General features: G+C 39.5%; 1 protein-coding gene and 2 long non-coding RNA genes across 9 annotated transcripts in view; 1 reads left to right on the plus strand and 2 right to left on the minus strand.

Annotated features, from left to right (window-relative positions):
• Nucleotides 1–5,485, minus strand: part of LOC112495138 — a 25,355-nt gene extending 19,870 nt beyond the window's left edge. For 2 of the 6 annotated variants that reach the window (XR_003061418.1, XM_025090338.1), the window contains exon 1: nt 5,278–5,483. Coding sequence is in view for 1 of the 6 variants with exons in the window: in XM_025090338.1 (XP_024946106.1) it covers nt 5,278–5,380 (103 nt within the window). In the remaining 5 variants the exon portion in view is untranslated. Of the gene's footprint in view, nt 1–5,277 lie in introns of all 6 variants that reach the window. The other 4 variants (XR_003061415.1, XR_003061414.1, XR_003061416.1 and 1 more) reach the window with 3 other exon arrangements.
• Nucleotides 5,486–5,575: 90 nt separating this feature from the next.
• LOC107273050 overlaps nt 5,576–14,819 on the plus strand; it is a 20,385-nt gene continuing 11,141 nt past the window's right edge. Inside the window, exon 1 of the long non-coding RNA XR_001539132.2 lies at nt 5,576–5,697. This is a non-coding gene — a long non-coding RNA (uncharacterized LOC107273050). The remainder of the gene's footprint in view (nt 5,698–14,819) is intronic.
• The window catches only part of LOC112495140, a 28,835-nt gene continuing 26,515 nt past the window's right edge, over nt 12,500–14,819 (minus strand). For both annotated transcript variants that reach the window (XR_003061431.1, XR_003061432.1), the window contains exon 5: nt 12,500–13,185. This is a non-coding gene — a long non-coding RNA (uncharacterized LOC112495140). The remainder of the gene's footprint in view (nt 13,186–14,819) is intronic.

The following is a 14,819-nucleotide window of genomic DNA, read 5'->3' on the forward strand; positions in this document are numbered from 1 at the left end:
TTCTTATACTCCTGCCGGAGCAACAATATCGATCAGTCTATTAAACACTTAAGTCTCATTTATCAACGTCAACCCCTACAGCTTCGAGCTTCTAGAACTCAAACATTACGGGCCACGTGTCAGGCTGACGAAACGCGGTCTAATCACCCTTTTCAAATATAGTTGTGACTATGTATTATAGCGCAGTCTCGCGAGAGCTGATTTAATTGAATTTTATCCGATATATACATAGATATATCGTTATCGATTCGTGACGTAATTAATTACGTTACCTTATTTAACGTCTGACAGAACTCCGACATCGATATCAATTCTTCCGTGAAAAATCTGTAAAAGGTTTTTACGATCGATTAAGTTTCTACGCGGATGACTTCATTCCCGACAATCAGTTTCTTCGTGTTGCTAAGTTACATGGATATACAAGTATCTCTCTGTCTTCGGTATGCACAAATATACACAACACGTTCCATGTGTAAAGTAAATGAGAAAAAATTTCAAAAAAAAAAAAAAAAATTAAAAAAATAAATTCGACCGAGTTCGACATTCATTCTCGCGGAGAAGTGGATAAAAGGTAGAAAAGCAATAAAATAAAAGGGATGGATCGGGGAAGTGAGTGGTGAGGCATTAAAGCAGCTCGTAAACACTCGATGTGTTTCATTAGATCGGGTAATTATTTCAGCGGGACCGGTCCCGCCGGTAAAGTGTTTGTTTTATTGCCGACCTAACTGTTGGCAGCCCCCTCGGCCGAGCCGGTTAATTAGATGCCGGCTTAACGATTAAATTAATTCCGTGTAGCGCCAAGGTGGCCCCCGACCCCAGCGCTCGTGAACGCCCGACGCTCGTTCGTCTTGATACGCTGGAAACCCAAGTTTAAGCAGCATCCCCGAGTCTACTATAAAGATGAGCTTGTCAGATTCCGGTGTAAGCGCTCTCTTACCGAATAAATCTTCGGCTAAACGGTTGATAGAGGACGGATAAGAGGCTACAAATGGTCCTCTCGCTGTTAGAGCTTCCAGACCTGATTGGCTAGACGGATATTACCGGGACGTGCCTTTGGATTTTACAAAATCCAAAGAATGTCCTACAAGAGTCTTCCAATTTATACTGTACCAGATTCCTTGGCGACTCGTACGTTTTACCGTGATAATTTTTTTTTTGAAAATTATTATACCCAAAATTTTTCGTATATACCGTGTATGAGTATCGGTGATGCGAATTAGGTATAATGGGAAAATAAATTTTTTTTTGTAAAAAATCTCATACTTTAACTACGTAAAATGTACTACTTTAAAATTCTTTCTAAAAGTCACCAGACTAAATAACGTACAGCAAGGAGCGAGGTATTCGCTGTTTAGGAGGATGTTAAAAATATATTCTTGCAATGGGGAGCAGATTCGGGTAACAAAGTGATGAGAGAAAAAACTACGTAACGAAGAGTCCCGTAGAGCAGGAGGCGAAGTCATCTCAAGAATCCGTGTAGAACATCCAGCCGATCTTGGGTAAAACGTTTCAACGAGGATTTACAGCCTCCTTCCCATCGGATATCTTTCTGTGTACGAATGCGCGTATACGTGGATATATATACGGGTGAAGTTAAAGAGTAAAAAGAGCAAAGCAAAACTCGAAGACCAAAAGAAATGAGAAAAAGGAGTAAAAATCCCTCTCGACGTGTTTTGCAAGTAATTTGTGGGGCTGAATTTAAGGCTGGTTGTAAAAGTCAGGGGAACAAGACGCGAGGTCGCCGCGAGGCAGCCTCTACAATTAGCTTCCCGAATTGATGGAGCCATTCCGTCTCGTTCCTTGCGGCCACGATTCTTACTCGCCCGGCCATTTGCGGTTTGCGAGCAAAGGATTCGGCAAGATTCAAGGGAACTTAAGCCGTGTAGACTATAACGCATGGTTATTCTCTCCTGGACACGACGTCGAGTCGCGACTAAAAAAAGGAGGCCGTGATGAGTTTCGCAAGAGGTAATTACTGAAGGATTGAGTAATATATATTTAAATATACAAGGAGCCACCCAGGTGTAGGGGAATACAAAAAATTATTATTAATCGATAAACAAAAATGGGATATTAAAATTTTAATATTCCCATAACAACCAATAAAAATATTTACTCTTAGTAAATTCAAATATCCCTGGACTCGACGGAATCCTTTACTAAATATATCCCTAGGACAGATAACCCAAGCACGTAAACACAATGATACACTGATATTACGAAGTAACAATGTCTAATCAGTTCCCAGAACTTATACAGACGTTTCGCAACACCCGTTATACATTACGTCATTAAGGGCATTCCTGTAGTAAACCAATGAGTACCTACGTGCTGGCTCTAGGGATTTTACTTATCCAGGTATATGCACTCTGTATAGATTGGTAACGACCCTACCGATGCACTGTGTTCCTACCTCGTATTGTATCCAGTTTGGCGTTGAATGGACTAATGCGAACCGGAACGCTGTGGTTTCTAATGCATAATGGAACACACGAAGATGAATGATCGCGCTGGACCGGAGTGTTGGAGGATTAGAACAATGAGATAAATTTTTACATTTTTTTCACTCCCATACTTTGTTTCGCTTTATTAAACGACACGCGAGCACACTGGTACGCCCGTGTAGAATAATTTCTCGAGAATTATTGGTCTTTTTTTTTTTTTTTTTTTTTTTTTTTTTTTTTTTTTTTTTTTTTTTTTTTTTTTTTTTTTTTTTTTTTTTTTTTTTTTTTTTTTTTTTTTTTTTTTTTTTTTTTTTTTTTTTTTTTTTTGAAACAACGCGTAGCACGTTTCTCGAATGCCTCAGGGATTTATTATGGTAAGGTTTAGCAAATGGCAGTCATGTATTCGTATCAAATGACTCGTGCTGAAAGTACTTGCATATTGTATATAGGTACAAAAAGCTAATTATTCGTATGGATCATTTATCGCGGTTACCCGACGTTTATAAATTGATTTCTATCCTCGGCGTCGGAAATTCTTTTTCTTTTTCACTTTAAACATCGTCATTAAATCCACAGGGCGTAATGATTCCGCGCAGACGTATAATTACGCGCACGCAGAACTCATTATGGGAAGTCCAAATCAAATTATTGCGAAAGTTGTTATTAGCCAAGAGGTACCAAGTTAATGTATACCGACACGTCTTAGCCAGTGCCTACAATATAAACGTAAATTACCTTCATTAAATTAATTACCTGAAAATACATTTTTCTTAACGTACAATCCAAACAGCAAGATAACGTCAAAAAAGCAAAAACAATGTCTTAACCACGATTATCAATTCAAAAAAGAATTATGGGAATCGATTTTAATTTAATTAAAGGCAAAAAAAAAAGTTAAAAAAATCTTCTCCGACAAGCCACTTCCGGTATGAATTTTTCATAACGCAATATTTCTAACTCATATCAATCAGAGTCGGCACTGTAAATTTTTCTCTTCCGCCCGTGCTAACAATGCTACGAAAATTCTCCGGGACTTCGGCATTGAAATTATAACCGCGAAAGTCGCGACCCCACGCCACTCGATTACTGCATTGAGAACTACTTCGTGGGGTTGGTTCGGCACGGTTCGCCGTAACCTCACCCCATCGACCTTACTCGCTCCAAGCTCTTTCGAGCCAATTTGCATACCGTTCACCTCCAGCTGATCAAAAATTTTAATAAGACCTGTGGTGAAAAGGAGCCTATTATGTACGCGGCCATGCATAAATGCGGCGGCTCAGCTCGAGCGTATAGCTATCGATAATGGCAGAACGAGGAGGCAGAAAGGGGAGGAGTGGGTATACGCCACGCGAGATGAGTGCCTATGGCTCTTGGAAATCGCTGATCCTGGTTATTTTATGTAAAGCAAAACCACAGGCTGTAATCGTGGGAATGTCGACGGGGTTATAACTTGGGTACGTATACAAGAAAGTGGTAGCCACCTATCGGCCGAACGGGGAACAACAAACTCCGAGATCCTCTTAACGACTTTTGTCCCCCTTCGAACCCCCTTGTAGCCACTAAAAACTTCGAGTCTATCTCCCTGTTTGCACTTGAGCTTTTACCTAGTCGGCTATGACCTTTTCACATACGTATATATATGCTATATACACGTCAACTTCGATTATACTTTAATCAATCTTATCTGTGCAAGCGATCGGTTGCCGTTTCGAATTCCCAGACGAATTAGTCACCGTCAAATTCATTCACCAGTACTCGGCATCAAGTACTTTTCATTTGTATATTACACGAGTCTTCCAACAACATTGTTTTCCGTGGGATCAAATTGCAGGTTACGTATATATCGATCTTCTCGATTTAAGCTACTTAGTACTAGAGTACGCACTCGTACCGATACTTGTGTGAAGAGTTTTGAAAATGGTAGCATATCGTTACCGGTGAATCGATCGAGTGTAAAAAGTGAAGTACATATATATATATATATATATACTTTCAACTATATAATCACCATATGGAACGTTCTATATACGTCATACCTGAATAATAAATTGATTTTCAAGTTACACCAAGCTGTCCGGATAATCAATCAAGCTCAGGCATCTAGTTCGCTAGCGTATCTAAACTTGTTTATGTGCAACAGAGTCACGCACGAGCGATGACGTATCGTGAAATTATGACAGCGGCCAGTGATGTATCATCAAGTCATTTGCAACTGAATTAGTTGCCACTGGTGACTATCCGTATAGCGTTGCAAAATGTTTAATGTATTGCAAGGGTTGCATATACCGTATAGAATGGGGGATGGTCACTCGTTACAATGAAAGGAGGATGCACCCTGTCAAGGGGATGCATTGCGTCAATCCAACCGGAAGAGAGATCATCTGAAAATTTCGCAGTAATTCGATTCCCAAACAGGGAGCACCAGTTCAGGGATTTAATCGCAGATGCCTTGGGCATCGCGTTTCCCCACAAGTAATATTCAAGGTAAATAACTATGGGCGTGAATCGTACTGTAGGTAGACATACTTTGTTATCTTCCGTTCTGCGTCGAGAGAACCGGACCAATGTTACTGGCCAATTCGATTGTGTATTATCCCTAAGGTACTGTAGGAGATGGCTGCCTGGAGCCACTTTACTCTCTAAGAGCCAATTGCTTGTTGGTTGTCGCTCGAGTGGAAACCAAAATGGGCAGCTGTGGCTGAGCGCATGGTTAATCCTCTCACGTTTAATAATCGGGTTATACCTTTATGCTCCGTCAACACGTGAGAGTTGCCACTGGGACGTAAGTAAGGCAGCCATTGATCTTCTTCTCTTCGAGCTAACTAATGCTTACCTCGCAGCTGCTTGGATTCAATTTTCATCGCCGTCGTGTTAATGCTCGACAGTCGTAGTTCTCTTGGATGCTTTACACACTGTGGACGAACCTTGAAGTTCATGGCTGAAGTTGTCGAGTATGTCTGGTCGAGGAAAAATATCCATTTGCACTGCGGGCGACGTGACTAGATATAGCTGCAATACGACGCGACATTGACTGTAGCCTTTTGCATGGGCTCAGTGTCGCTACATTAAAGCGTACTGCGGCAGGCTGACAGATGGCAGCACTGTTGCGACTAGCGATTCCCTTTGTATTTGGCCTTCATGGTGGTCTGACTTAATTCTTCGGGGTTATACAGTTGTGAATATTGTGTCTGTGGATAAACTACGGAGTCTAGATTATTTTCTCATCCGCTTACTGTGCTGCGTACAACTGATGGTAAGCTTACTTGTCTTTTTGGTACAGGTAATATCATAAATTGCAAATTTTATTTTGTCCCACATTTTTCGATACTCGCGTTCTCGTTACTTTATATATCGAAGAGAATTAATATTTTTTAATAATTTTTTAAACAAAACCAAACTAACACATCAAACTTATCGGTATTCGATCTGAACTCTGTGGAAACTGCATAATCTAAATTCCATTTTGCTATTTCTCCCTTGTATTCCTTTGACGTAGAATCATTCCAACCTCTAAATATTACCTTATTATTTCAAAAGCACCAGAATTTAGATATATTTCAGGAATTTTTAAATAATTTTTTATCAAGAATCAAGTATGAATTTTCTATATAGTCAATTAAAGATCGTAGCGATATTTTAATCGAGTATAAATTCATCTTTAAATTTGTATTCAACTGTCTTAAAATTTCTACATGGCTATGTTCAGATGCATATATAAGATGTTGTAATTACATTTCAATTCTATCTATTATTATGTATTCTATGAGAGATATAATATACAGATACACTATACACTTACTATATGAGTGGCATACTCCCCTTGTTTCTACTATGTATAGACATATGAGACAGGCGTAATAATGCACACAATGCACGAGCACTGCCGAGTATTAAGGTAATCGTCGAGTCGACAGGCGTCCAACGGCTGCATTAATACCCACGTATATATTATACAACCGCTTGGAGAAACCTATAATGTTGGAACATTATTCTGTAATTTATTGACGTTATAATAATTACCCACGACTATCATAATTACTGTAATGATCGTCTGTATAAACAACAGTCGAACCATTATATATACGGTGCACAAGATATATCTAATCACCGAAGTGATTAAAGCGAAAGTTAGATCCAGCACGTCACGAGCGCGTAGAGAACTAGTACTTACATAAATTACTGCCATTCCGACACCTTCGGCACTTTGTGCAATTTTTCTCTTTTTCTTCCGCACTCCTTATACACGGAGTCCCTGTTATTATCGGCGAGGACGCTTTCTTCGGGTTGGAAAAAAAAATTGCCAGTGGCGCCACTGTGATTCTGTTTAAAATAAATAATGGCAGTCATTGCGAAATATTTGAAGGAACCGTACGACGCCATTTTGGTACTTTAGCAGAAACCTGATGAGATTTTTCAACCGTTTTAACAAACTTGCCAAATTTCTCGACTTTTACGTTAAAAAATATTTTTCGCCATTGTTTTAAATAATTTCCTGTTTTTTGAAAATACGCTGCCTGTACATATTTCTTAAAATCCTGTTCTTTCTAAATTTTTATCTCTTTTATTATCCTCGCCGATACTAAATCAAAACTCCATTAATATATATTACCAGCAGCTAGCAGTATTTGCCACGAGGTCTTTGATTATCCGCCGATTAAAGATCAAAGGTCGGAGGATTAATGACTATTACTGAAGTTCGTATGAGATATACGAATGTTATTCGAGTGAACTGTAAAATTCATTGGAAAGGAGTCGTTAATTTTTGTAGAAAAAAAAAAATTGAATTATCGAATATTCAAAAATATACTTTCAGCTTGTACGGCGTAATGTGTATTTCATGTTAATTTAATACAATTAAATTATACTCTGAGAATGTTCAAGAGCTATAATTAAAATTCTTGTAAAACTTGGAAATTGATATTAAACAAAAAATTATCTATGCCGCATAAATCACTGGAATCAATAAAAATATTATTCTATACGTGCCGCTTAAAAAATTTAAATATCAAAATCCAATTATTTTACATAACCTCAAGAACGCAGCGAATGGCACGTTCTCCATATAACATTATAACCATTGTTAACGATATGGATGCAACGTGAAGTTCGCCGCGACACAATGCGCTTTTACGTTAACCTAATCGTTATTTTATGTATAAGGAATAAACGTTAGACTTTAACCAAGCCCCATTACCATACCGAGCCGTCTACGCTTGCTTGGCCCCATTGTATACATTTATAGCGTTTCTCCGTTTACCACAGAAAATGACACTAACGTACTCCTATCGTAAAAGCAATTGCAAAGATATTTTATTCAGATGGAATAATCCCTCCAGAAGTACTTGACAAGATCAACTTTTTCATTGTCCATAACAAAAATTTTTATTCCATCTTTAATCGCCATGAGATTATTGACTGTCGCACACGCGCGGTAAAACGCTGCTGCGGAGGCAACGTGTGTGGTCCAGATGCTGTGGGACAGTTAATTATCCTGCTCAGTGCAGAGGACCGACAACGTGATAACATGGCACGTTGAATAGATTGCAATTTAAATAATTCTTGTCGAGGAACTCGGCTCATTAATGAATTTATATAACGCAAATGAGACACTGAGTTCGTTAATCGTTAAGGAGTGTTAGATTTATAATTTTTTTTCTCTTTTTTAATTATATACGATTGGTACTATACTTTAACCATATAGCATTTATAAAGGGCAATTGGTCGTGATCTATCTGTTAATTACGCTGCTCGCGTAAACAAGCCGTGATCCGCATGGCAATCAACGTTTCGCGAAACATCGTAGTCAACGTCGAGGATTTCCCGTGATTGACAAACAACACGGAATCCGTTTAAAATACAAATTTATGCAGCGTCCGACCTGTATTTAACCTGAATACGATCGCGCATGGTTAAAACCTCGTTTGTCGAGTGTAAATTTCTTTGAGTTTAGCAATTTCAAACAGAATCACCGAGTCCGACGAAATTTCACGTGTAAATTGTGAAAAAAAGATTTTCCAAAAATATACTGAAAAAGCAATCAAAGCTTTGTCAAAAAAAAAAAATACGCAAATTAAGTTGAACCGTTAAAAAAATCAGATCTCCATAGCTAAAAAACGTGCCGCATCTTGACTACGTAATTTCATGGGTAGGTCAACCGTGAGCCGTGAGCCGGGAACCGGGAGCCGCACTCGACAAGGAACGTAAAGGCTCAGTCAACCGGGCGGAGTTCAGCCGTCTCCGGCTGTCAGCGTTGTCAGCGATTAGGCACGCGTTGTCAGCTGCTGAAAAGGGGTTCATTAGATTACGGAACACTTGCCGTCCGCCATTCTGCCTATCATTCCGTCAGTCTTCACCGTCCGCGATACCAAATCCAGTGAGATCATGTACAAAGTTATATATAAACGCAGACAAGAAATAAAAAAAAAACATATCCGAAAAAATATTCTAAAAAAAAAAAACATGAAATTGGTCCACTCTAAAATTTCCAAAAATTACCATCATCCGACACACCGTAATAGACGGGGTCTGAGTGCGAATCGCTCAGCTGATATACTAAGAAAATATTTCTATTAACTTTCAGCAATGGTGTCCGTTACGAAAGTATCGCGAGATCAAATCTGTAATAAAATTTATCCCGAGACCGAGTCCGGTTATTATAAAGAGCTTGGTAGCCAAGCTATATATATATGTATATGTAGAAGTCGACCAGGTACCAGCAACAACCTACACCGGAGACGAGATACAAAGTGGCGATAAACCCTGCCCGGCCGCAGCCAGGGAACATAGCGCAAAGCAACATCTGTATTAATGGTTGAGCAACGGACAGTAGCTACCAGACGTTGTATGGCTGATGGCGTCGTCCGTGGTTCCACTTCTGTACTTACTTATGTGTCTATAGGTAATACGGCTGAACAACCACTCAGCAATTCCAGCAACGTCGGTGCAGTCTGAATAGCTGTGGCTCCTTCATCTCACTCTGTCGCTCATATTTATATCCTGTGCTCTTACGTCTCTTCTCCTCTTTCTCTCTTTCATTTCCCTGCCTATAGGCACTGCGCGTTGTATCGGGTATACCTGGACTCTGCGATACATAGGACGCATCAACCGCAGCGATACCAGCGCGTTTCCGGTGCGCTTACGACCCGCATCTATTCGCCTTCTTGACGCTCCTAACGACCGTTGTTTATAATCTGCTGATTATTCTCGCTAACTTCACTTTTCTCGTGTGCGCAGCTCAAGTGGACTGCAGTCACGGCGATCTTAATCCACTATTGCGTATTAATAATTCACGAGCATTTACGTCGAGATTTACGTAAATTATGTGCGTTTCTTGCCTGGGCTCTTTTAATATGTTACTACGAAGGGAATATAAATTGGTTTTTTTTTTCTGATTTTACAATGAGATATACCGTGAAGTGAGTAACAGACCACTGAGGTCTTCGTAGTCCCATAGCCCGGCTAGCTCTGTCGGTAAAGGCACGTGACTTGGGTAAAGTCACAACTACAGTCAATAACTCCATAACACTAGAAACCGTCTCAGCAGTTAGCTTTTACTGTCTTTAATCCTGACTGGACCATATACATTGTATATATTCGTTCCTTTGTACTGGGGCTTTGGGTTTTTTAATGAAACTCATCCTCTTTTCTTTTCAGAGCATAACTCTTCATAAACGCACGTTTATGGTTATTTCATATTAAGCTGATAATAGAAACAGATTTGGCTCAGCTTATATTATCCAGTTAGGATATGAGTGCCTATAGCTAAGACAAACGTCCGAAGTTATATTTTTATTTTCTTTAGCTTTTTATTAAGTTTGTTCGAACCTTACAATTTAGACCGTATAATATTTTGAGAGTAAGCCAATGAAAATAGTAGAGCGTAAGACTGTTAATCTCAGGGTCGCGGGTTCGAGCCCCGCGTTGGGCAAATTTTTTTTTTATACGCATCTTTTTTTTTTTAACTACAAGTTTATTTATACTCAGTGTAATTATGTGATATTCTTATAAAATTGTTTAACTTCCCGCAATATGTAAAAGTTTCTTGTATTTGAACAAGCACTGGATAAATGGGGATGAATAATTCATAAGGATATTTATTGATTTTCTACGATGTCTCTAATAATTATCTATTCTCTTCTGTGGGTGCTTAGAAAACATTTGCAAGGTGATTCCTAACTGACGATTATGTATTCTCATGGTAGCAGCCTGTTATTAATCAGTGACCGTCTGCCTGTTATTCTCGTTCGCACAAATAGCGCCATGCGGGCTGCGACTAATTTAAAACCTTTTAACAAACGTGATTGGAGTATTAATGCGATAGTGAAAATTTTTGTTTTCCCTACGCTAAGTATTTTTTTTAAATTCAATTATACTCGTATATGCAAATCGAATTACTTTTTTCTCTAACAACTACTCGTTTCCATGTATCGTTTGCCCGCAAGAAATTACAATACTAATCAGTTATAGCTGCTTGTCAATACGTCATGTTGATCGAACGATTCAATTTCCTGCTCCATTACCAGCAGTTGTCAATCTTGACACAGCCACGCTGTGACAAACATGCAAAATCACGAAGCATAACATTTTCTCAATGACAGAAAAGATTGATCGGCTGATGTCACTTATTGTTGACAGTTCCTATTGTATAATATTGTTACAGCTTCCCAGTGATTATACTCAATTATTTATATATCGTTTCTGCACAGTATTTTATATCTGCATACAATTTCCATACGAATAAATATTTTTGTATGGCAGAATTTTCCTAGAATATTGGAAAACTGGGGTAAATGAACGGGGTGAAAATTGAAAAAAAAAATATACATATCAAAATGATCAACAGTTGTGGTCGAGAGAAATATTTGTTCTATACAATTTTTATTTTACATATCCGCTGTCACAGAGAAAAGGGAATCTCGCGCGTGTGTATTTTGGCAAATACAATCGATCAGAGCGAAAATACGAAGTGTCAGATAACTAGGGTGATTCTTCTATTTTATTAACATATAACCAATAAATACACGAAAATAAAATTCATCATGGAGCATCATAAATAAGTAACTAAAAATACAACATACACAATCCAGATAAAACAAATAGAGCATACATTATTTATTAATTTTTAACCTAACCTGTTAACCTAAAAATGTCTTTTACCAGCCAGCATTCAGCATCATTATCGATTATCTGCCAGATAATGTAGACCGACCCGAAAATGACTGAAAGTGACAGCGAAAAAGATCGATCAGTCAATATCAATGATAACTCGATAACAAATTAGTACGTTTACCCTTGAAGAAAGATTTTTCGGTCCATCCCAAAGGAATTGAATTTCATGTATTATTCATATATCTGCCACAATACACATTTCCCATCCACCCGGACGTGACGTAACGTCTGGTACAGATCAGAAGATCGCGTAATATAGGTCCCCAGCCTCATTTGGTCCAGAGTCGATTTACGAATAGACAGCTCACCGGGTCGGCACTGTTTCTTCTAGGAATAAATCTCGTGACTATGGGTCCTCTTGGATCTGGCAGGAAGTCTCAAGAAAAAAAAAAGAAAAAAAAAGAAATCACCTAAAACCAAAGGAGCACAAAGAAGGAGAGAATGGGTGGCAAGGATGAAAGGAAAAAGACGGAAGGAAAGTCGTGCGAGAGGAAGAGTGGCTGAGCTGTAAAAGAAATGCGCCCACCTGTCAGACGGTAGGCGGCAATTGTTTCATCTCGGTTGGCGGCTTGACAGCTCGGGGATTATGGCGGCTTAACCTGCGGAGCTCTTAGCTTACATAACTGCCAGCCGACGCCAACCGACGCCAACCGACGCCAGCCAAAAGGGATAGAGATGCGCGTTTTTTAATGAAGAGCAAGTATAGCTGTATATACACGAAATATATATATATATATAAACACACGTGCATACAGGTATATTCATACGTGGCAAATTCTCATACACGCCTCTATACACCTCGTAAGGGTAGGCGTTTGCTTTACGAGACGCTGCCCGCCGATATTTCGTATAATAAATTTACGAGAGATCGGAGGTGGGCCGAAACCATCCCAGGAACCCTCCCCTCCCTTCCCCCCTCCCACAGTGCCACGAACGTCCCCCTTCGGCGTCCCGCGAGTTCCACCGCGCTTTACGACGCAGATATGCACTTGGATTTATGGCTGGCCTGCAACGCCAGCCAAATTACTAGGCGAAGGTTCTTTACGATCGTTAATCTCCCCGCGGTCTCTCGCTTTCGTAACGTTACCAGAGCCAGCCATTTTGATAGTTAGCAAAGGTAATTGTCTAGTTTACAAAGGCGAAGGCTGAACGACCTTTTGGAGCACGGAGAAATTTTATATCCACCTTCGAGAGGAAGAAGGTATGTACCTATGTAGGGGAGGGTAGCAGATACGGTCGCGCGAAATGGAAATTCAAATCTTAATAAGACTTGAGAAGTTGAGGGTATAATATATATATGTACGTATATACATGCTTTTTCCGGTAAGGAAATGCAACCCTGCACTCCTAAAGGAAATTGCACAGTCGTCGCATCCTTGTTAACCAAAGAACGTTCTACTTCTCTAACGGGTGGGTTGAACATTTTTTACAGTGAATCCTTCAACCTTCCGTCATTTTATTGCGCGCAGTTATTCCTGATGGGAAGTCGATAGGTTTTCCGATTTCGCTGACCGATAAACGACTCACGTATTCCGTTCGCCAGTTCCACGGGTTCCCTGCGGGTTGTTATTATCTGGAAAAAATATAGCACAATTTAGTATGTAAATTGCGCGTTTATCCGCAAAGTAATGCGCGATAAAAATTAACATATTTAACACTTAGCCAACAGCGCGGGGCGACAGCCGAGTCTGCTGGATCCGAAGAGATAAGATACACCGTTGCCCACGCCAAGGCTACGCCGAGTTTCTCTTGCTTTTGCTTCTGCCTTTCGTACAACGTGGGCTAACAGGTACCATCCTCACCTTGGTTCTCGTCCTAGCCTATATTAATTTTATCCTTTGCGCGTTATCCCGAAGATTTTAATAACACTAATAACATTCCAGCGGTAAATTAGCCAGAGAGAGATTTAATAAAAATTCTTAAGGTTGTTGAGTGAAAGACAATTTTTTGTGCATATGAAAAAAAAAAAAAAAATATATATATATATATATATATACAGTATAATTTATATTTTAAGTCTAATCAATGGTGTTATGATAAGATAAGAAATTTTTTTTATTCACTCTCTTCATTTTCTATTGGCTGAGGGATCCTGATTAAATCGGCTTTTTGAAATTCCCGCCATATCGTCCGGACGTTACGCCAGCATTAAAACGAATGGACTGCCGATGGGCCAACATTCGGCCGTACTGTAATACGATTAAAGTCACGGTTGTTTCCTGGCAATGCAGGCTCACTGCATGTCGCTCACTTTTTACGTTGCACTTTATTGCATTACGAGAGCCGTCATTATTGAGCCGCATCCAACCGTCAGCTTCCACTTTCGCGATACGCCGTACGTGCTGTGCGTAAAACAGCCGGGATAAAAACGCGAAATCGAGTGTGTTTTAGCGAGCCGGGATTTTTATGGCAAAGAACCATATACGGAACCTGAAACGATATTCCCGTAATATTCAAATCACCGTTTGGTATACAGATACGTGTATAGTAAGAATGCTAAAAAAAACATTGTGACGTCTAAGAGAATAATAAAAAAATTACCTACGAAATTTATTAATTAAAAATGAATATCTCCCCAATACAGTCTCTCACGATCTCTACGATAAGATATTCTTATATAACACGTCTATACAGTAATATCAAGCATTACGGTGTTTACACAATGCATACTGACATTGATAGTCAATAGTGTCGCTAGTCAGAACACGTGACTGTCGTTGACATTTATGAGCGATGTGCGACCCACCCCAATGTAGAAATGACGTCATCCGCCCCCATCCAAGGGTGCTCATGAAATATCTCTGGAACGCTAGACCAGGCGATATTTCCCAGAGATAACAGAATATTCGGAATACTCGGACGGACTGGTGAAGGCCGTGGATATACCCAAGTTAACCCCTCACAAATTAAAAGTCTGATCCATAGGAATCGTAGCACCTTGCGGTATCAGCTAAACAGTAGAAACGTAGCAAAAGTCCTATGGAAAAGAATGAAGAAGAAAAAAGAGAATCAGGTTAACCAACACACATAGGTATATCGAAGCGGAAAGTATCGAAAAATCTTTATTCCCCAAGCACGTACAGTGATTCGAGAAAAGAAGTGGGGCACTTCACGGTACTCCAATGGTACTTGAGTTCTTAACAAGTTTGCTAATGTGCGAATCAGAGAGTGTACCAGGGGGAGCTATAGAACGAGAAGGGTGTATTT

This window comes from Cephus cinctus, unplaced genomic scaffold (genome assembly GCF_000341935.2).
Source record: "Cephus cinctus unplaced genomic scaffold, Ccin1 Ccin1_scaffold1343, whole genome shotgun sequence".
Classification (NCBI taxonomy): Eukaryota; Metazoa; Arthropoda; class Insecta; order Hymenoptera; family Cephidae; genus Cephus; species Cephus cinctus.